General features: G+C 35.1%; 1 protein-coding gene across 1 annotated transcript in view; it reads left to right on the top strand.

The window, feature by feature from the left end:
- Nucleotides 1–19,722: 19,722 nt before the first annotated feature.
- Nucleotides 19,723–23,832, top strand: part of LOC145255643 (14-3-3 protein epsilon-like) — a 32,185-nt gene continuing 28,075 nt past the window's right edge. The window contains exon 1 of the mRNA XM_080114183.1: nucleotides 19,723–20,183. Within this exon, the coding sequence (XP_079970309.1) occupies nucleotides 20,120–20,183 (64 nt within the window). The 5' untranslated portion in view covers nucleotides 19,723–20,119. The remainder of the gene's footprint in view (nucleotides 20,184–23,832) is intronic.

Below are 23,832 nucleotides of genomic sequence, written 5' to 3'. Positions count from 1 at the left end.
AGATAACTCACAGGAAACCGGATGTTGTAGTTGTGAACAAGAAGACCAATGAATGTCAAACCATTTATGTGGCTTACCCAAACGACATAAACTTAGCAGGCAAGAAGAATGAGAAACTACGGAAATATAAGAAACTGAAGGTGGAGATTGCTAGGCTGTGGAATAAGAAAACTTCCATGTGCCGATCATCATAGGTGTACTTAGCTCAATTCTTGATGATCTTGAGAAACAGTTGAACTCCTTGGGAATAAAGTACAACATCACCGTACTCCAGAAGTCAGCTCTGCTTGGCACAACAAACATCCTATGCCAGGTGCTTTCCATCTAATTGACTCTGATTATTTATGCTCACTAGCTTTGGTGTAAAAGCTTGCTCTTGAGAGAAAAAAAACAGTGTAAAACATCACAGCACTGAAGTTAATGAACATAATAATAATAATAATAATAATAATAAGAAGAAGAAGAAGAAGAAGAAGAAGAAGAAGAAGAAGAATGCAGTCCACTGGGAACTATGCAAATGCTTGCACCTTGGACACACAGAGAAATAAATTGTGCAAGCACAAACCGACAATACCAGAAAATGCAAACCAGAAAATCATCTGGAACATGAAGGTACAAACACAGACAAATTCATCCAAGCAAGGAGACCCAACATAATAATGATCAACAAGAAAGAAAAAAATTTGCAAAATCATAGATTTTGCCACTCCAGCAGGTCACAAGATGAAAATCAAGAAGGCAAAAAAACGCAAGAAATATTTGGAACTTGCCAGAGAACTGAAAGGAACATGAAATATAAAGGAAGAAGTAATACCCGGTAATTGTAGGAGGACTAAAAGTAATTAAAAAAAAAAATGGGGGCAAAAAAGAAATTGGAATCACAGGGAAGATTGAAAAATCTTAGAAACAAAACTATACAGCAGAAATCTAATTAAAGAAATAAACACCTGGTAAGTCTTACTAATAAGATACTCTGAACCATTCATTGTCTGGGCCAAAGAACATCTTTATCAGAAAACTAGGAAACTAATGACCATGCACAATGCATTACACCCAAAAGATGATAATGATCAACTCTATGTGAAAAGGAACGATGAGGGAAGATACAAGAAGAGACTTGGAAAAGGAAATAACTCGGAAAGATTGATCACCGCAGCGAGAGACACCATCAAGATGAACAATACAGGAAATGGTTAAACCAAAAATGAAACGACAAGAAAAGAAAAGTGAGACGAGAAAGAACTACATGGACTAAGAATGACAAGAGAAAATAATCATGAAAACATTTGGATATGGCTAAGAAAAGGACACACAAACAGAGAAACAGAATCTCTACTGACAACTGCACAAAACAACACGATTAGAACTAACCACATTAAAGCTAAAATAGATAAAACACAGGAAAACAGTAAATGTAGACTATGTGGACAAAGAAATGAATAATAAGTGAATGCAGTAAACTAGTTTCTGCTGAACAGAAGTCAAACAAAACGATAAAGTAACAAATACTACGCGGAACCAAGACAACTAAAACCGCAAATTCTAAGTTAACCACGCCTCACATCCAAAATATGGTAGGCATAAACTGACACTACACCAAATATTCATATTATGTCGATTCATCGGATTACTGTTCTTATCTTGAGTGTGATTTTTCACAACGTTTCGGTTGATGAAACTTCTGACCTTCTTCAGGTGTATCTTGTCGAACTCAGGAATGTTTCTGTTGAACTCGGGAATTTGGACAGGAATTTCGAAAGGAACCCTTTATTTACTTCCCGGGGGTAGCATGCTCTTGTTCCATCAGCCATGTCTGGATAGAGGTCCTCAGTAATTTGCAATTGTATTTTTTGGTCGCCTACACAGAGAATTCAACCTTCAATCTTCAGGAGAATATCACTTTTACAATTGATTTTACCAAGTACTCTAACCACTGTGCCATGGGTCCTTACAGATGTTATTACACCAAATAGTTGCGAAGTGTAAAAGAGGATGGAAAACACTAGCCAGACCCCACTGGATGAGTGCAAAGAAGATTGTGACTTTGGGGAAGCTTTTTTGCCATCCAAATTCCAGTTAAAACCAATGGTCGTTGCCAGCAAGAAGTCAATGGCAAGCGGCTGTTGCAATAATGTAAAGACATTTGCAAAGATCATCGAAAGAGGTGGCGAGTACTAAAAATCTGAGGGGACTTGTTGTCACCCAAACTTTCAGGGAACACCATCGATTGTTGCCAGTGATTAATCTCTGATGATAGCATGTGTGAGAACTTCAAGTGAGTACAAATAAAAATTGTAATTTTTTCTTAAAAAAAGAATCAGAAAAACACTTGGATATGGCTAAGAAAAGGACACATGAACAGAGAAACGGAATCTCTACTGACAGCTGTACAAAACAACATGATTAGATCTAACCACATTAAAGCTAAAAAATTTTTAAACTGTCAGAAATTCCATTAAACTTTTATACCTCAACCCTCCTAAAATAAACACACACACACACTCATATGTAATACAATCCGTTGCAGCTGCCAGCACACAAAATGGTTGAGAAGGAACAGGAGTTAATGGAAGAACTGATGAGAGAGAGCACCATCCAGACCTCTAATGGAAAAATGTAGAGAATACTGGAATCTTAAAGTTTATTACCACTGAAATTCAAGACAAGGTCAACGGTTACTTTTAATGCATCTAAAACCAAGCTTCTCTCTTTACATCATCAACATTCTAATTCACATTTGTCATCAATTGAAATGAATGGCTCTCGTCTTCAGGAGGCCTCAAGTTTTGACAAGCTTCTGGGCTTGACCATTACTCCTGATCTTAAATGGAACACGTATATCAAATCTGTTGCCAAGGCCGCTGGAAAAATGGTCGGATCCTTCTATCGATCCAGTAGATATCTCACTGCTGATGCTATTCTCTACCTATATAAGAGCCAGGTACGTCCAAGGATGGAATACTGTTGCCACATCTGGGCAGGAGCTGCTAGAAAGGACTTGTCCTGCCTTGATAGAGTTCAAAATAGACTTCGTAGCCTCGTAGGAGATGTCCTTTTCTCCTCCTTGCAACCTCTATCTCACAGAAGAGATGTTGCGAGTTTGTCTCTGATGTATCGTTATTTTCATGGAAAGTGTTCAACTGAGCTTCAATCTATGGTCCCCCCTCGCCAAACTTTCACAAGAAACACTCGTCTAGCTGTAAACACTATCAATAATTTCCCCCACTCTTTATCTGTGCCTAAACCTAAACGTAGATTCCATGAACAAAGCTTCTTTCTTAGAACTGCACGCCTGTGGAATTGTCTTCCGTTTTCCTGCTTTCCGGCTGACTACAATATGGTTGTGTTCAAGTCTAAAGTAAATAAGTTCTTGATGAGCCGTTCCATATAAGTTATTAAATTTACCAAATTTTCATTACTAATGATTACTATATTGACCAATTTCTACTGTACACTCTTTAACCCTTATCCTTGAGTGGCCTCTGGGCCTTGATAATGTGGTGATGCCTTTGTAAAAAAAAAAAAAAAAAAAAACGGTAGTTGTGTTGATGTAAATTGATTTGCAGTGATTATCGCAAAAGGTGGAGAGTGCTAAAAGTCTGCGAAGACTTGTTACTCAGACTCCAGGGAACACCACTTGCTTGCTCCAGAGCAATCATTGACAATAACTCATGTGAGGACTCTCAGCAAGTAAATATTAATTAATCTAATATATAAAAGGCACAATGTCTGTCTGTCTGTCTGTCTCTATATTTTCAAACTCTATCTCTTCCAAAAGTAAAAGTCGTAGGGCAGCGCTAAGGTGCTCGAATGATTGGATTTTTATGGACCGATCTTTTATGGGTTTTTAGCCGGTTAAAATAGTTTTTAAGGGGTTAAAAATGGGTCAAAATTGAAAAAAACTGTTATACATTTTGTATATTCATCTTAGTTTATTTTTAACTTTTTATTTTTAATCAGTTCATATGCGTGTCACATTGATACAGTGGTAACGTCACCAGCTTTGAATGCTACAGGTTTCAATTTTAGCTGATTGCACCCTAATACTTTTTTTTTTTACTTTTGAAATCACGACTCTATAGTAATATACATGTAATCCGGACAAATTAAAATATCATATTTAAGCGTATTTTGTGACCGGGAGGGAAAGCCCCCGCCCCCTAGTCCAATATATAAAAGACACTATGTCTGTCTGTCTCTGTCTGTATCCATATTTTCAAACTATCTTTTCCGAAACTAAAAGTCACAGAGCGGCGCTAGGGGCCTCAAATGATTAGATTTTTTATGGACCGTTCTTTTATGGGTCTTTAGCCGGTTAAAATAGTTTTTAAGGAGTGAAAAAGGGGGTGTGAATTGAAAAAAAAATCGTTATACATTTTATACATTCATCTTAGTTTATTTTTAATCAGTTCATATGCGTATCACGTTGGTACAGTGGTAACGTCACCAGCTTTGAATGCTACAGTTTTGCTTTCGGTTTCAACTCTAGCTGATGGCACCTAAATACTATTTTTTTACTTTTGAAATCACAACTCTATAATAATATATACGAAATCTGGACAATTTAAAATATCATATTTAAGCGTATTTTATGGCCGGACAGATAGCTATATTGTCGTCTATGGTTCATCAGTGTGGCTAGATATAGCGAAGATTGAAACTAATCATTATCAACCATGACAACTGGCATCCAATGATCTACCAACTGAACCATGAATATTCCTTCCTAATGTATCCTAAGCTAGATGTTGCACTTCTCTGTATCTGTAATCTAACTCCCTTCCCTTCTGATGAGAAGCATTAAGCTTCAAAATGCCTAGGTATAAAGAGTATCTTTAACCCCTCTTCTCATTGATGTTTCTCTTTATTGAACAGACAAATAAATTCATATATAAGTATATTTATTTTGTCTATCATTTCTTTCCACCCCATATGTCGAGCTTCTTACATCTTGATCAGTCTTTATATAAAGAACTGTCCACATTCTTTAATCCCATTTGATATATATATATATATACATATATATATATATATATATATATATATATATATATATATATATATATATATTAATGAAATCAAAGGGATGTAATGTTTACCTGATATACGCAATGGTAAACTTCAAACTAATATAAATAACAGTATTTATATATAGATAATTTAATCCCAACCTAATAAAACAGCTCAATACGCTATAGAGAGCAGAGCTTACATATATATATATATATATATATATATATATATATATATATATATATATATATATATACAGTGATGATCATATTTATTGGCACGGTAAAATAAAAGTTAAATTTTGTCTAATAAATTCTAAAAAAGGGATTAAATTAAAGAAAATAACAAAGTATATTATGTATTTTTAACTGGCCTTTCCGATGCAGCAATCGGATTTTAGAAAAAATAAATAACAAAGGAACAACAAACATAATTTTGAACAAGTGTGGACTTAGGTTGGAGACCATCATTATGCCCAGTGGTGTGGGCTGTATGAGAGTAAGTATACATAGGCTATGACCTTCACCTTTGACCTTAACCTAGAAAACGGTATACACCTTCCCTAGGTGAGGGACCATCATCATGCCAGGTTTAGTTAAGATCAGTCCAGTAGTGTGGGCTGTAGAGAAATATATATACATAGGTTATGATCTTGACCTTTGACCATAACCATGAAAAATGGTCTGCACCATCTCTAGGTGAAGGACCATCACCATGCCAGATTTGGTCATGATCGGTCTAGTACTGTGGGCTGTAGGAGAGTTGCACACACACACACACACACACACACACACACACACACACACACACACACACACACACACACAAAAAAAAAAAAAAAAAACGCTACTACTTTATATATAGAGATGATTGAATTAAAAATAAGTATTTTGAAATGATAGCAGAATCCGTTTTGCTGTAAATAAATCACGTGACTGAAATATATTTGATATATTAAATATCATATTGTTGATGATATTAGCTTTAGTCAAAGTCCAGTTTAACAACATTCAATGATTGACCTTGATATGTTGATCAGCAGAGTTTTGGAATAAAGGCAGCATCTTTTTATTTTTGTCGATTATATTATAACACACACACACACACACACACACACACACACACACACACACACACACTCATCTCTGTGTTCCTCTTTAAATGTGCCTCTCTGTGAACAGCTGTGTGTCACATTCTGCAGAATTAAGTTTTAAATGCATTCATAAATCTTTTGTTTACCTCTTTAAATAAATTGATTTTCTGTAATGTAATATGCAAATGAAGTTACGCCTTGAATGTAGATTTCCTTTGCATAAATACTATATATAGAAATCATGCTGTAATAAAAGCCTTGTTTAAATCCGTTTTCAATATGAAAATTAATTTCTGAACCATTCGGCCGTTTGTATACATTAATAAAATTGTGAACAAACAAAGAGACAGATATGGATGCAACGTTATTATATTATATTATATATATATATATATATATATATATATATATATATATATATATATAATTATTATTTTTTTACTATAATAATTAAATACCTACAGACACTAGTGTTTCATCCTTTCGGGATTCTTCAGTGCAGGGTGTCACGATTACTACCAGTCGAACGATTCGAACCCCGCGACACGAGACATCTCTGGCTCGATTAGTGGAGGCCGTATCCATTCGGCTACTATTAACCGTGTGAAATAGCGTTGAATTTTAAACATTTTAATTTAAATGTTCATTACGTCAGACAGACAGTGATCAAATCGTTATACGATGATCTACGCATAAGAGCTAAATTGACCGACTTTTAATTCAACTGAAAGTGCTCAACGATAAGAAACGAATTTCTTAAAGGGGCTGTCATAATTATTATTTTTTTACTATAATAATTAAATACCTACAGACACGAGTGTTTCATCCTTTCGGGATTCTTCAGTGCAGGGTGTCACGATTACTACCAGTCGAACGATTCGAACCCCGCGACACGAGACATCTCTGGCTCGATTAGCGGAGGCCGTATCCATTCGGCTACTATTAACCGTGTGAAATAGCGTTGAATTTTAAACATTTTAATTTAAATGTTCATTACGTCAGACAGACAGTGATCAAACCGTTATACGATGATCTACGCATAAGAGCTAAATTGACCGACTTTTAATTCAACTGAAAGTGCTCAACGATAAGAAACGAATTTCTTAAAGGGGCTGTCATAATATATATATATATATATATATATATATATATATATATATATATATATATATAAAGAAGTAAAAATTAAGTTTTAGTAAGAAATGCCAACAGGAGACTTGATGTCTCCAGTGGGCCAGGTTAAGAGTTCAATCGGTTAAGTCAATTTGGTTGGTAGGGTAGTGTTAAATCTATTTGGTGAATATTTTTATGCGATTTTTTCTTTTTTGATGTATGTGTATGTGTCAGTGCGTGCGTGTGTGTAAGGGCGAGGGTTGGGTGTTGTGTATGTGTATGTGTGTGCATGAGTTAAAATTTGTGATTTCTTCTTTTCACATCTGTGTGTGTTTGTGTGTGTGTTTGTGTGCATAGATTCCATGAACAAAGCTTCTTTCTTAGAACTGCACGCCTGTGGAATTGTCTTCCGTTTTCCTGCTTTCCGGCAGACTACAATATGGTTGTCTTCAAGTCTAACGTAAATAAGTTCTTGATGAGCCGTTCCATATAAGTTATCAAATTTACCAAATTTTCATTACTAATGATTACTATATTGTCCAATTTCTACTGTACACTCTTTAACCCTTATCCTTGAGTGGCCTCTTGGCCTTGATAATGTGGTGATGCCTATGTAAAAAAAAAAAAAAAAAAATCCCATGTAAATGTGGAAAACTATACAAAGATGAAACATGTTGTCTACTGAAAGTACAGTTAGGAGAACATCGAAAATCCATAGTACATGGAGAGACTGAAAAGTCAGGTCTAGCTGACCATATCTGGAAGGAAAACGGAAAGCATCTACCATTATGGAACGAAGTAAAAATTATAGAAAACGGTAACAGTGGATAGTAAGACAACCGAAAGAAGCAATACATATGCTGGAGAATAACCAACTACTAAGTAGACCTTTTTTTTTTTTTTTAATTTTTCTTCCTTTTAAGATTGTAATGCTGGGTATGGGGCAGCCAAACCAGCTGCCAACATTGCCCTACTTTTTATTGAAACCAACCGAGAGCTCTTTTTAGTATCCTCGCTGTTCCCTTAAGTGCAATTGTCTGGATCTCTTTTGCACTTGGTTCACCAGGAATATTAGTTAGGTAGGACTTCAGGTTCTTCTTCATAAGCCCTGTGGCACCTATAATAACTGGTATGATTGATATCTCTTTAAGATTCCAGTTTCTTTTCATATCATACATGAGACCTTGGTATTTGGTCTGTTTCTCTCTTTCAGCTCTGTTCAGTCCGCCATCGTTAGAAACATAGTATAGACTTTAACATGATATAGGAATCAGTAATTATAAACAATAGATAATAGAAGCAAGTAATAAGTAATTAATATATATATATAGAGAAAAATAGATATACGTTAATATATAGTAATAATTAGTAATAAATAGTGATATTTACAACAAGAAATAAAAAATAGGTTTAAGTCTGAATTCGCCCATGTATGGAGTATTGCTGTCACATTTGGGCTGGCGCATCTGCTACTAGTCTCTCACTCCTAGACAAGGTTCAAAAGAGAGTCGCCAATCTGATAGGCCCTGAACTGGCATCTAAGCTTCAGCCTCTGTCCCATCGACGAAACCTTGCATCCCTCTGCCTGTTCTAAAAGTATTTTAATGGTGAATGCTCTGGCGAACTGCAGACACTTGTGCCCCCACGACATAGACACCCTCGACAAACCCGACAGGCAACTAAATCCCACCCTCACACTGTAGAGATCCCTAGATGTAAAAGATCTTTCTACTCCAGTAGTTTCTTCCCCCAGAACTGCTAAACTCTGGAATTCTATTCCAGGCCACTGCTTCCCCAACTGTACTGACATGCAGAAGTTCAAGTGTAATGTGAACCGCCATCTTGCTGCCCAAATCCCAACATAGTCCCCAATAGTTGCTGCCCTTGATAATAGCTCCCTACACCAAAGTGGCAATGTGCCTTGTTTGGGGTAAAAATGTAATAAAAAAAATTTAAAAAAAGGCTCCTAAATTTCATACTAGAATTGTCTGCAAGGACCCGTGGTGCAGTGGTTAGAGTACTTGGGAAAATCAATTGTAAAAAGTGATATTCTCCTGAAGGTTGAAGTTCAATCCTCAGAGTGGGCGACCGAAAAATACAATTCCGAATTACTGACAGAACAAGAGCATGCTACCCCCATGAAGAAAATAAAAGATTTCACTCGAAATTCCATTCAAATTCCTGAGTTTGACAGAAACATTCCCAAGTTCGACAAGATAAACCTGAAGAAAATCAAAAGTTATATTGACTGAAACGTTGTGAAAATCACACTCAAGATGAGAACAGTAGTTCGATTAATCCAAGTAATATGTCTAAAGAGATATTCTTTCATTGAATGTGGGCAGAATAGTGTATTTTGTTTCTAGTCATTTGGTAGTTTGGGGAATCAATATTATCTTGGATGTTGGTGTGTGTGCCTGTGACTGCATGTGTGTGCCTTATCATAATTTGCGATGGGTATTTTCTTTCTCTTAGATTCATTTGTAGTTCCTTGAGTCACATTGTTCAGAGGTTTTTGTCTATGACTATGGTGCAGATTCTACATATTAGGATCTAGGGTATGGATTTTATGCAGCTTTTGGGGTGATGGCTTTTAAAGTGTAAAGTTCTCTCCGATTCTCTCACATGTTTTTTTGGGGGGGGTTTTAGTTTTAACGTTCGTTTTTCTGTTTTTTGTTTTTTCGATTTTTACATTTAACATCGTTCGTTTGCCTTACATTAGTTTTTTTGTGTTTTTTTTTATGTTTTGATTACCCCCCCCCACCGCCCGGGTACCCCCCCGCTTAAGTTTTAACATTCGTTTTTATGTTTTCTTTTTTTACTTCGCTTATTCTTAGGTTTTCATTAACGACCACACACACACCTACAAACACTCGGGCAACACCCCCTGCTAGTTTATATGAAAAGGGCAAACAAACAGCAGAGATGACCGCACGGTGGGAAATTTTTAAAACTTGATCAAAAAAAAAGATAGAAACGATGTCCGTTTGCAAATCTGAGATATTACAATCTAGGAAGTATGTGAAAACTTCTCCCAGAATCTAACCGACGCAAGAACTCCCAGCCAAAAAGCCTTCCGTGGACATACACAAACGCACGTGCCCATTTTGCCTTTTATATATATAGACTAGCGGGGTGCCCGGTGTTGCCCGGGTGTTTGTAGGTGTAAAAGAAAAAAAAAAGAAAAAATACGGTTTTGGTAGGCTCGATCCCGAATCCTTAAGGCAAAAGCAAAAAAAAAAGGAGCCTGACAAATTACCACAACGCCAAGAAGGCACAAATGTGAGAATGGTTGAAATTAAACGATTAAAAAGTTAAGTGACAAGTGTGTGAATTTAATGAGGTCAAACATCACGCCATAGTGAAATGAAATAACGCACTTAACTTTGGCTTCACAGGAGTTTTTTTGGTTTGGTTTTGTTTCCCCAAGTTGCTGGGGAAAAACCAGCTCTCCATAAAAAATGGGAGCGTCCAAATGAATAGCAATTGTCTGATATGATGGTTTTCACCATATTGATCAAAGCTGTTTTGCTTTCTGGAGGTTCCAGTGGGGAAGCCGAAGAATAGTCTTCACTCCATCAGTTTCACTTTATTTATACAAAAAGCCAAACAAACACAGGACAGAACGGAATAGCGCGAATTTAATAAAAGTCGATCGAAATAAATCTAGACTTCGCAAATCGTAGATATTATAATCTAGGGGGTATATAAACAGTTCTAAGAAATAGTAACAGCCTCCCCCCCGGAGACCCCCCCTCCTTTCCAAAAGCCTTTGCTGGACATACAAAAATGAGAGTGCCGTTTTTGCCTTTTATATATAACTAGCAGGGGTACCCGGCGTTGCCCGGGTGTTTGTAGGTGTGTGTGGTGTTAAATAAAAAAGAAACCGGGGGGGGGGGGTAGGATTGAACCCGAAGCCCTGAGGCGAAGTTTGAAAATAAAATCGGCCAGCCAGAATGAGTTAGTGAAAGATGTTTGAAAGTCGTTGAGCGTTACGACGACGATGTAAGCATTGTTATAAGCGAAGTAAGAAAAGCAAACAACGTTTTAATTAAGCGGGGGGGGGGGGGGGGTAATCAAAAACACAAAAAAATCTAACGTAAGGCAAACGAACGTTGAAAACAGAAAAACGAACACGTGAAAAATGGCTTAAATGAGCCTGTTTCGATATTAAAATTAAAAAAATCGGTGGATACCCGGGTGTCGCTAAGAATAAGCGAAGTAAAAAAAAAAAAAAAAAACCAGGAAAACGAACGTTACGTGAAAAATGGGTTAAATAATACAGGGTTCAATATTTAAATTTAAAAAATCGAAAAAAAAAAAACATCTCACACCACGATTCGAACCCAAAGCATTTAGATAATGAACAAACGTGTTAACCAACTGCACTAAAGCGACATAGATGAAATTTACTTGATTTTTCAACTATTTAAAGTAAATCAGGTCACGACGTCATGACGTCATCTGACGCATGCGTAGAATCGGGCATCGTTACAAGAAACCCGTTTTTGCTGACCCCCCCCCTGTGGAAAATTGTCGATTTCGAGGTGAATAAGTTAACGTTTTTGGCCAATTTTTTGATATTTTTCTAACGAAGGATGGGGCTTCGATATGATACTGAGTTTGTGAATTTTCGTCGCGTGTGTCGAAAGTTTTTAGCAGACACACAAACATACACACATACATACACACAAACAAACATACATAGATTTTCGCTTTTATATATATAGAAGATTATTTATATTTATTATTATAGGTAATATTTTTATGGTGTAAGCGAGTTAACCAGTGTCTAAATTTAATTTCTGTTCTTTTAATATAAACTTACTCATTAAACTCTGTGTTGTGTGTTGCTTGATTGTGTTTAAGTTTTGTTTCATAAATTATGTATGGCAGTTGCCAAAAGTACTATGACGTCACAAAGAATGAATGGTATTTGCCAAAATAAACTATCCATGCTTTATGACGTCATTCATTTTCAAGTAAATACTTCCTTATGAAAACATGGTTCGTGGATTTTACTTCGGCTCCAAAGCCAAAAAGTTATGGGCCATTTTTTTAAATGACATTTTTCATGTTGACTGAGATTTAAGGCTGAGGTTCTGTGCAGTCCTAGAAGGTTCACCCTCCCAGAACTTTGCCTCCTGGCTTTCAGGGAGGGAGGGAGGGAGTAAGTTTATTGTTTATTCCTGAGGCACCCCTACCAGGGAGTGCTGACAGGGCTGCCCAGGCAATTTTTGCAAGGACAGAGTCTTCTCCTTGAGGGTGTTGACTTTCCTCACTTTTCTGGCATTGTGTCACATTACTACAGTTGGAAGGAAGAAAAGGAAGTAATATTAAGTTACATAATTATAAATGCAGGTCTGAAGTTTTTTTTTTTTTTTTTTTTACATGGGTGTCACCACTTATCAAGGCCCAGAGGCCACTCAAGGATAAGGGTTAATAGGTATACATTAGTCATTGTGATTTTAGCATAGTAAACAGTGGGAATTTTGTAACTTGGATTACTTAGGGGGACGATTCAATTAGAACTTGTTCACATTGGACTTTTTCTTTTTTTTTTTTTTCATAGGTATCAACACATTATCAAGGCCAAGGGGCCACTCAAGGATAAGGGTTAAAGAGTGTACAGTAGAAATTGGACAATATAATAATCATTAGTAATGAAAATTTGTTAAATTTGATAACTTATATGGAACGGCTCATCAAGAACTTATTTACGTTAGACTTGAAGACAACCATATTGTAGTCCGCCGGAAAGCAGGAAAACGGAAGACACTCTCTCTCTCTCTCTCTCTCTCTCTCTCTCTCTCTCTCTCTAGATCACCTTCTCACAAGTGTGTTTTTACGTTTGAGAAAACATAGGCACATTTACGATGTGTTTTTATAGTAATCGGGACAAAATAACACATTTTTAGTTAAATATTTAGAGATTTATAAAGAATCAGAATCGGAATCCGTAATTGTATCAGAATCGGGAATTTAGTATGGAATCAGTAATTGTATCAAAATCAGGAAATATATTGGAATCGTCCCATCACTAATATATATATATATATATATATATATATCACCTGTCTGTTAATATGTGTGTGTGTGTGTGTGTGTGTGTGTGTGTGTGTGTGTGTGTGTGTGAATGTATGTATGTTTGTATGTCTCACAAAAACTTTTGTCAGCAGCATCAGACCAGGTTGAAATCGATACCATCTGAAAGACTGATCCCTCAGACGCATAATATCTGAAAAATTAGAAAAAAGGATAATTTTTGTGTCGAGATGTTTGCAAGTCACGTATGCATAGCAAACTGAATATATGCTTAAAAGGCGTTATTTTGAAGGGTCATGACGTCATAAGTCGTCATGGCTGTGACAGCTAGTGTGTTTGCTTTTTCCCCTTCTTTTCCTCTTTCTCATTTCAAGTTCGAGCCTGCCTACTGCAGCTAAATTTTTTTTTTTTTTTACGGTCGCACAGGCACACGCTGCTATTTTGATTGAAAAAAGAGTTGTTTTGATTCATTTATTATTTTAGGGGGTTGGGGGTTCCAGCACACAGGCTGCCAAAACTTCTTTTGTTCTTTTCTGTGGATTGCTCAATATCCTTAGTATAGCAGCTCTGCCCAAACTGAATTTCCTGTCTACCCGGACAATGCTAGGTATCCATGCTAGTGTATATATATATATATATATATATATATATATATATATATATATATATATATCTACATACAGTACTATTTCGCTGTTTCACAGCTCTTCAGTGTGGCTAGACAAGCAGCTACCTTAAGCCAGGATTGAAACCCGATTGCCTAAACGGCAGTCAGAGCTTCTAACCATTGCGCTATATGGCTGCTGCTATGCGGGCAGTGAATTAACAATGTTTTGACATTGTCCAATACCTAAGCTCCATTTGTTTACACAAAGAGCATTGCTTCATACGCTAATGGTAATTTGTACATCACTTCCCAAATGCTCAACCTAAGATAGGGAGCATTATAGTCATCCACATACAGTACTGTTTCGCTGTTTCACAGCTCATCAGTGTGGCTAGACAATCAGTTACCTCAAGCTAGGACCAAAACCCGAATGAGGTTGCCCGGGATTGAATGAAAATCATTATTATGTACTTTTTATCACTATGTTACTTTCTTTGCTTGGATTGTCCCATCTCTTCTTCTTTTGCCTCTAGCATATTAGTAAGAAGTCTGGATAAAACTATCAAAATTAGTTTCTTATACATGTGGTTGAAATCTATCATTTAAATTCCATTCAATTAACATCACAGGATGAATTGCAATATGCTAAAATATTGTTTCTGGTTTAATGTGTAAAGTTATTTACCAAAGGTTGATGAGTTTTAATAAGGATAGCTTCAAGTATTTTTAATTTTTATTTCAATTGATTCCAGAATGTATTATTTTTGTGTTATTAACTAAAATTTGTCTTGATGCAGGGAGACGGGCAGTTATTCATCCTTCAACATTAATTCTGACATTATATATATATATATATATATATATATATATATATATATACATAGTTATCCACATACAATACTATTTCGCTGTATCACAGCTCATCAGTACAGCTAGACAGGCAACTACCTCAAACCAGGATCGAAACCCGACCACTTAAATGGCAGGCAAGGACAGACTTTAATAATCTGTCAACATTCTCTCTCCCTCCATATCTTCCATCTGATAGAATCACTGATTCAATAAGCAAGCTAAACAGTCAGTCGACCAATGACCTTATTACTAATAGTAGTAGTAATAATAATAATAATAATAATAATAATAATAATAATAATAATAATAATTCTCCTCCTTATAATGATCCTAACACTAAGAACACTGATAATCCCCCCAAGCAACACTCTTACACATATAAATCCGACTCACACTCATCTCAATGAATAAAATTTAAACCATCCCCCTAGCTCAAACCCCAATACAAATCAACAAACTAATAATAGACCCTGAGCATCTCATAAAATACATACTTACATCGGTGCCACCTCAACTCTAATTATGACCAGAATATCTAACCACAATTCTTCCTTCCACAACCCAAACTCTAATAATAAGCAAGGAACTTCTCTAACTACTTTAATTAAAAAAACTTAAATCTAATAAAACTCCATAAAACTCCTCTTTCAATTAAATGGACTATCCGGAAAAAAAAAAAAAAAAAAAAGAAAGTCTTACACCCCAGGCTCTAAGTCTTGTCACCTCTGCACATCTGAAGCTATAACAATAATTACTTCCCCCAAAGCAATAATATAATAAATTCTAAAAGTAAACTAGTCTCCTTTTGCAGACATAAGACTGAATTTAAATATGGTCAATTTGAAATTACTTAACTTTAAATAATTCCCTTAAAATCTCATTCCCATTAATTACAGATTTCTTCCTTCCACTTCTTCAGCACTTTATGTTACCCCATTAATTTATATATTCCCTATACTTTTCTCTCTACCCATTGTTCGCCCCCGGTGACTCTGCTAGAATGCTTATGTATGTGTACATGTATTTCTCTTCTGTGTGTATGCAGACCTGGGCATCTATGCTCTGATGTCTATATGCGCTGCAATGCTTGTATTCATGTGTGCATTTCAGTGTGCTTATGCATAGGTATGTATACATTTGTACAGGAGTTCGAGCATAATTCTTTTTATTTTTTATTTTATTTTTATCAGTTGCACTATGACAGAGTCTGCGAGTGCCAGCCACATTCTTCTTCCTCTAAATCTCCTTTACTCTTTCCTCAACCATTAAACTCCACTAAATAAAATTCTCCAATCTTCCAGATAAATTCTTTCTCACAATAAGCTTATCTTTTTTGGGGGGTGGAGCGGGGGGGGGGCATACTTTGGCTTCAACCTTGTTAACTCTGTCCATAATTCCACCAAACCGTATCTACTGACCTATTCCACTTCGCCCCTCTCCACTGCCCTAATTACCATTTTTCCAACGATAGGTTGTCATGACAACCAGATCATCATCATCCTTCACCCCATAGCGTTGAACTTTGATTTTTGGTCAATACCCTCCCTCACCCTTGAATCAACTCAGTCCACTGTATGCTATCTTTCTCTACTTATTCTTTAAATTGCTTTCTCTTTGGTTAAACTCACAGACTGGGCTTTTTCATCTGTGCCTAATCACACAGAAATTTATTTTTTGGACAGTTTATAAACTTCAACAACATGCATTCATACTACTGCAAACATGGATATTTTACCTTACCTTTTTTACCTTACTGTTTTTAGTTTTGGTTTTGATCTCAGCTCAAGTATTTTTTTCATTTATTTACAAAAAGTGAACTGTTTAGAGAAAGCATAATACTCACATGTACATATCTCAGTTTTCTTTTCATTTTATTTTGAATTAATTTTTTTTTAAAGGAATTTAACATTACATTTAATACCGCGCAACACTAGGTACATCTGCTAGTTTACTATAAAAGTGTACAATTGTGACACTATGATGTCATGAATGCATGCAGCGAGGTGCATATTGCAGTGAGTGGGGTGTTGGACCAGACAGGATGGGGTGGAGGAGTGCAAAGAAATGCAAAGACTTAGCTAGCAAAATAGAATCAACTGCCAAGCTGTCATTATGGGCCTGTTACAGGCAACCCAGATGGTATATTGTCTAAAAAATGGGGACAGAATTGGAATTATCTCCGAGATGTCAGAGAAGATACTTGTATTAGAAGGGGCATTTGCTGATAAAGACTGCACACAGGGCTGGGTGAAGAAACCCAGGAAACTGCCAATAGATATCAGTGTGAGCAACCACCCCCCACTCCCAGGAAAGAGAGAGAGAGAGAGAGGTGTTGAGTGGTTGAGACAAGGAGAGGCTCGGAGAGAAAGAGAGGATGTTTTTAACTACTCTCCAAGGGAGAGGTGAAGAAAAAGGGTTGGATTCAGAAAAAGGAATTCTAAAAGAATTAGAGTCGTAGTCAACAAACTGAATGGTTGGGCTGGTTGAGCGCTTTCGACCTGGGGGCCTCAGGGCCTGGTGTTATAATGTTAACTAGCCTGTGTTAATGGAAAATCTGTGACTTTACTTGTTTTGGTCATACATCGTTCACTGCTAGAGTCAGTCGCCTCAATTTAGACAGTAACCATTGCGAAGTAATGAACTTAATAAATAGTTATTATTGTTATAAACTGAAGTTCTGTTTTTTATGATGAGCACTTTTCATTTTGCAGCAAGCTGCAAGGACCAGCGGAGGGATTAATGAATCCGGAGACTACACAGGATAGGAGACGATTCGGTCAAGAGGCAAAGCACCCCACCATGGGAACATGTCTGAAGATGATCAATAGGCCAACTTGTGACAGGACAACGTACGATCGAAAGAGCACCTGTCATATCACGTGCAGTTCCACGAGATTAGAGACACCCGGTGTGGATGGTGCAGTACGGACTTATTATACAATTGTTTCAATCCATACTGATATTTTTTATACATGGTTCTCTGCATATATGCTTTTTTTTATTATCCTTATACCAGTGTATAAGTATATACCAGTATCAACTTTAAGAATATACATAAAAAAACAAACAACAAAAAGTCACATTAACCTTAGAGATAATCTTCCTCATAGTATGATACATACACAATTTGGAAGTTTTATTTCTTGCTCGTTTACAGCCTATCATCATATGCTATGGACCACCTACATACATAATCCAGAATCATCGGTACAAATGGTTTATAAGTTTTATAGCATAATTATTTTAATAAATGCACTGACCTTAGCTCATCATAGTTCTGTTGTATTTTTTCCTTATACGAAAATCAAAACTTACAATTTTTAGCGATTTTTTTAATATTAAACTGCATTCAGTATAAGGCTAATTTTGGTCTAGCTGCTTCGAATTGAGTAGTCTTCCCCATATTTATTTCATCATGGCTGGTGAAAGCACGGTTCTTTTTCGTTAAAGTCGAAAAATTAAAAATTGAATATCAGGTGAAAACACTGACATCTACTGAATTGTCATGTCGCAATAATGCAAATATCCAAAAATTACGGAAAACTATTAGGTGGAAAAATAACTATCAATGAAAACAGCTTTCAATTAACGTAAATTAAGTTTTGCTAAATTGGCCTAAGATTTTCAGTTTTCAGAAAATTTTTACCTCCCTTTTTTCACAATTAGGACTCTCCGATTTCTTTTTTTTTCGAAAAACTCAATTTTTAAAAAATTTTTTTATTACATTTTCACCCCAAACAAGGCACATTGCCACTGTGGTGTAGGGGCTACTATCAGGGGCAGCAGCTACTGGGGCACTATGTTGGGATTTGGGCAGCAAAATGTCTGTTCACGTTACACTTGAACTTCTGCATGTCAGTACAGTTGGGGAACAGGGACCTGGAATGGAATTCCAGAGTCTAGCGGTTCTGGGGAAGAAACTACTGGAGTAGAAAGATCTTCTACATCTAGGGATCTCTACTGTGTGGGGGTGGGATTTAGCTGCCTGTCGGGTTTGTCGAGGGTGTCTACGTCGTGGGGGCACAAGTGTCTGCAGTTCGTCAGAGAATTCACCATTAAAATACTTGTAGAATAGGCAGAGGGATGCAACGTTTCGTCCTTGGGACAGAGGCTGAAGCCAGTTCAGGGCCTATCAGATTGGCGACTCTCTTTTGAACCTTGTCTAGGAGCGAGAGAGAGACTAGCAGCAGATGCACCAGCCCAAATGTGACAGCAATACGCCATACATGGGCGAATGGTGGCCTTATAGAGGTACAGGATACTTTCAGGTGTCAGTAGCTTTCTAGCACGGTAGAGAGAGCCTACCTTCTTCGCAGCGGCCCTGGCAATGTTTTCAATATACTTGTTCCACTAATTTTCACTAATTATCTTTGAAAAATATTTTCATTAATAATATAATTTTCTACCTTATCGTTTTTCGTAATTTTTGCATATGTTCATTAATGTGACATAATTCAGTGTATAATATTGATTTCACTTAAACCCTAAAATTTCGATTTTCGAATTTCGCTACAACGACTCGTTTTGATTTTAGTTTAAAAAAAATATATATTTGACTAATTTGCGTGATTTTTGAATATGACACCCATCTTCGATACGTGATCAGTACGTACACCATAAAGATTTTTCTGTATTTTTTAAAATAAATGTAATGCTAAATAAACGTCAATTGATATATATATATATATATATATATATATATATATATAATATACACACACACACACACACACATGACTAATAAAACTTTTTTGTACTCTGAACTTTCGTATTATTTTTTCACTATTTAAAAAAAAAAAGTTTATAATCATGTCTATTTAGAATACGTGTGAATTGATACACGGAGATAAGTAATGTCTACTAATATATACAAATTATAGGTATTAATTAAAAATGTAGGTAGCGATAGATACATAAAGTAAAATAAAGTCTTTTTCTTTTCTTTTTTTCTCCCTCTCACCCCTCCCTTCCACTCCTTTTGTGTGGGAAAAAGAAGGAAAGAGAAAAAAAAGCCAAGCTGACCTAGATTCACACTGCGACGAGAAGTGGCGAGACTTTGGAAGGCGATTCTATTTAATTCTCAGTTTTAGCACTGCGACGAGAGTTTCGAAAAGAGAGAGAGAGAAAGGCGGAGAGATAGATAGGCAGACAGTGAAAGAGAGAGTAGACATAGGCAGAGAGCGAAAACCGAAGAGAGAAGAGGTAGATAGGCAAAGAGTTAAAGAAAGAGGAGGCCGTGTCAAATCGCGTAGGAATACAGTGCTAGGTCAACCGCCGTCGTTGTCAGAGCGAGGAACTACTTTTTTCTGTTCCAGTCGAGCCATTCCCGGAGTAGGAAAAATTTCTAAAAAAATCGTCGTCGCTCCCAATCGTCGTTGTTTCCTCAATCATCAGCAATGCCTGAACGAGATGAAATGGTGTACAGGGCCAAATTGGCCGAACAAGCCGAAAGATATGACGGTATTTCATATTTTAAATATTTCAATTTAATTTCTTTGATGGCGTATACGGATACAGCCTCGTTGGTCGTTTTCAGTTGTTTTTTCCGTCTAACCCGATCCCACCCCTTCTTCATTGCTTCACAGAAAATGTCTGAAAATAACCCTTTTAAACGGTTTTATTTTCTTATTCGTCTTCCTTTATTGTTTCTTGTTCTTTCTTTTTTTTTTTTGTTTTTTTTTTTAATCTTCTCTCGTGTCTCTACGTTTTTTTATTTTTTTTAATATTAAAGTCGCGTTTGAAGGTGGAGAAAATGGCAGAATCTGATTGCCGAATATGAGAAGAAAAAAAAATGGCTCCCATTTTAAAGGAAAATGTTCAATTATGCACTTTTTTTTCTAAATATTTATAACGACTTTATTCAGAGACTTCCATTATGGAATCTTCCAGAATAATTGGTGAAAAGTAGTTTCAAAACTCGAAAGACTTTTTTTTTTTTTTCTTAACCAAACGCAGCCGTCGCCATGTTGAATCCAACAACCATGACTCATAAAATTCAAAATTTTCCCCTTCTTCCTCAATCTCTTGACTAAATTATCTATCTAGCTCTCAACCAAAAATGTTTTCTTACTTAAATTTCTGACCAAGTCCCTTCCTCACTTCGACATGCCTTGTTCTATAAAAAAAAATTACAGCTACCATGTGTTTTTTTTTGTTTTAAAAAAAAAAAAAAAAAAGACCGCCTACTTAGAAAAAATGCTATTAATTTTTAAGTTTGAATAAACCTTTTGTAAGCCATTAAAAATAGTAAAACGTTGAATTACTTTTATTTCGATGTTAATATTCTAGAAATATCTAAATGTTGCATTTTATTCTAACGTACTTAACATTTTAGAATTTCTAAGTTGCCTTTATATCTGTTCATTTATATATCGTACGTAGTGTGTGTATATATATAATATATATATATATATATATATATATACAGCTGAAACTTTTAATATCAAATGATTCGAATATTTTGAGGGTCTTGAATATTTAATTTCTATTCAAATCTAGTTTAAGTAGCTTCGTACCAAAAATTCTACATGAAAATTAGAAATATATATATATTATATATATCACAATGTGTGCGAACTACTTACATCTTTTAGGTTTAACTACTTTACTTAAATAGGAGAGATTGAGGCGGAAATTAGATTTCTAAAAATTGCCAATAAAGACTTTACAGAACATAATGAGTCTTGTAACTATATATATTCCACGTTAACGGTATTCAGGAGATAAAACCCATGAATTAAAACGAGATTGCTCAATGAAGGAGACAAATATATTATTTATATTGGCATATATGTGTGTGTGTGTGTGTGTGGATTTAATGTAAATCTGTTTAGGAATTGAATTTAGAAATGTTTTAAAAACTACGTTTTCAGTGTCTAATTAAATATTTTTGAATCTCATTTATATATAATTTTAGTTGACACAAATTCTAACAAATCTATAAATGAATAAATTTGGAAATGATTTAAATGTAAATAAAAGTTCAATTTCCACTTGTAGGTATTTATAAACTTCATGAAGGGGGGGGGGGCTTATGACAATTTTATTTTTCCTAATAAGTTTAAATCAAACAACCACAAAACCAGAATTCATTAAAATTGTCATTTGAATCTATTTTTGTGTCCAAATTTGATTCAATAAATTTTTTTTAATGTTAACTCAAATCTTAAATTAACATTTAAATACAATATTCTAGAAAAAAAATCGTACTTGTGCACTTGTTACCGTGCTAAAATTTTATTTAGAAAGCCATTCCTACTAACATAGGGTGTTAGTAACTATTCTATACTGTATTTACGCACTTACCGTGCTGAAATGTTATTTAGAAAGCCATTCTTAACATGGGTGTTTTGTAATTGGTCTATACTGAAGTTAACTTAAATGAATACATAGTGTTAACATTAATGAATTTTTCGTATTTGTTTGTAATTTAAAAACCTGTTGAAAGACAACTATGAGGTCCATTTCAATTGTAGTTTTAATTAGATTTTATTTTAAAAAAACTTACATTATTATTAATTTTATTTTGAAATTAAATTAATATTTAGTAATATTTCGATTAACAATTTTAACCTCCAATTACGGATTTATCACTAATTTTAATTGAATTGTAATCTAGTCTTCGGTATAATAATAAACCATTTCATTTTCAAATTCCTAGTGATTTGGGTATATGTCTTCAAAAAATTGAATTTCCATTTATTCAATTGTCTTTATCCCCTATTTTAGAGATATATTTGTGTGAAGGAGCGCTGTGAAAGCTATTACTAATTTTTAATTATCGTTTTCTATTTTCTATAATTTTTCTTCCCGCCTGTGTAAAAATAAGTGTCCATGATAACTTAACGTAAAAAATTCTCCAATTTTATCTGCATAAAACTTTCTTCCATTTAAAAAAAAAAAAAAAAAAAGCGACTCGTGATGACTTTGCTTTTATCAAAATTGCTTCGTATAATTTTTCATGAGTCATTTTGTAAATTGTTTCCATGGATCTCCCAGGAAGAGTTTTTTTTTTTTATTTAATTTACGGGTTGAAGTATTTTTCTGTTTAATGTCATTCCTTTCACCCAGGGTACCAATCCTTGTACTAACCGCTACATTCCGGTTTTTATCTAGTTTCACTTGAGACGTTCTTTCTCTCTCCATGATTCCCTTTATTTTTAAAACAATATTTGAATTTTTATTTTAACTTAAATATTGGGGGGGGGGGGATTGACTAATGGTTTTATTTAAATGATTAAAAAAAAAAAAAAGCTGCGCCATTTTTATTACTACTACTATTCCCCCTTGCTATTAATGTGAGAGAGTGGCAGTAATGGCTGTAACAACTCGTGACACTAAAAGTATTCATGTCACATATATTACAGCAGCAGCAGCAACTAGTCTCTTTATATATATATATATATATATATATATATATATAAATTACACATACTTTCTTTCATACTGAAAAAAACATGAAAGACATTTTTTAATTTTATAAACCCAAAACAAACATTTCATGTCTAACATTCAAAATTTCGATCATTGTACAGAAATCAATTCTTTTCACTTGCAATTTAGAAATTGATCTTCATGTGAAAATTCAGAAAAGGGCCGTTTTGAATACAAATTTTTTAAATGAAAAAAAATCACGCGGATCAGTACGTGCACTAACACCGAAAATAATCATTGAATTAAAATGTTAAACAATGGTGCGGGTGCGCCTGTTGTAAATTTGAATTAATATAAAATCATGCGTTTTAACTACAGCTTAGTTCGAGAAACTGCCATTCATTAACCATAAATATATTTTATACTTGGCTCTGTCCATGCGTAAGCACTTAAATATTTAAAATAAAATAAACTGAATATAACGTGAATTTGAAACTAGTAAATCTAAAAATGTCTATTGTCCAGGTGGAAATTAATTGGCTTCATTTGGCCGGGTAGGGGCAGTCTGTCTTGCTATTTACTTCCCACTTAGTTGCTTCGTAGGCAATTTTTTTCTATTCGGTGGGATGAATAATTTAGATACAAATACGCATTCGTTTTTATAGAGTGGAGAATGCTAAAACCTTGCTTGCTACCGTGTACATTTTTTGATTATCCAGGAAATAGATGGTGTCAT

This window comes from Euprymna scolopes, chromosome 31 (assembly GCF_053919585.1).
Source record: "Euprymna scolopes isolate OS-2025 chromosome 31, ASM5391958v1, whole genome shotgun sequence".
NCBI lineage: Eukaryota > Metazoa > Mollusca > Cephalopoda > Sepiida > Sepiolidae > Euprymna > Euprymna scolopes.
The sequence above is the reverse complement of the archived record's forward strand: the minus strand, read 5'-3'. Positions and strand labels throughout refer to the sequence as shown.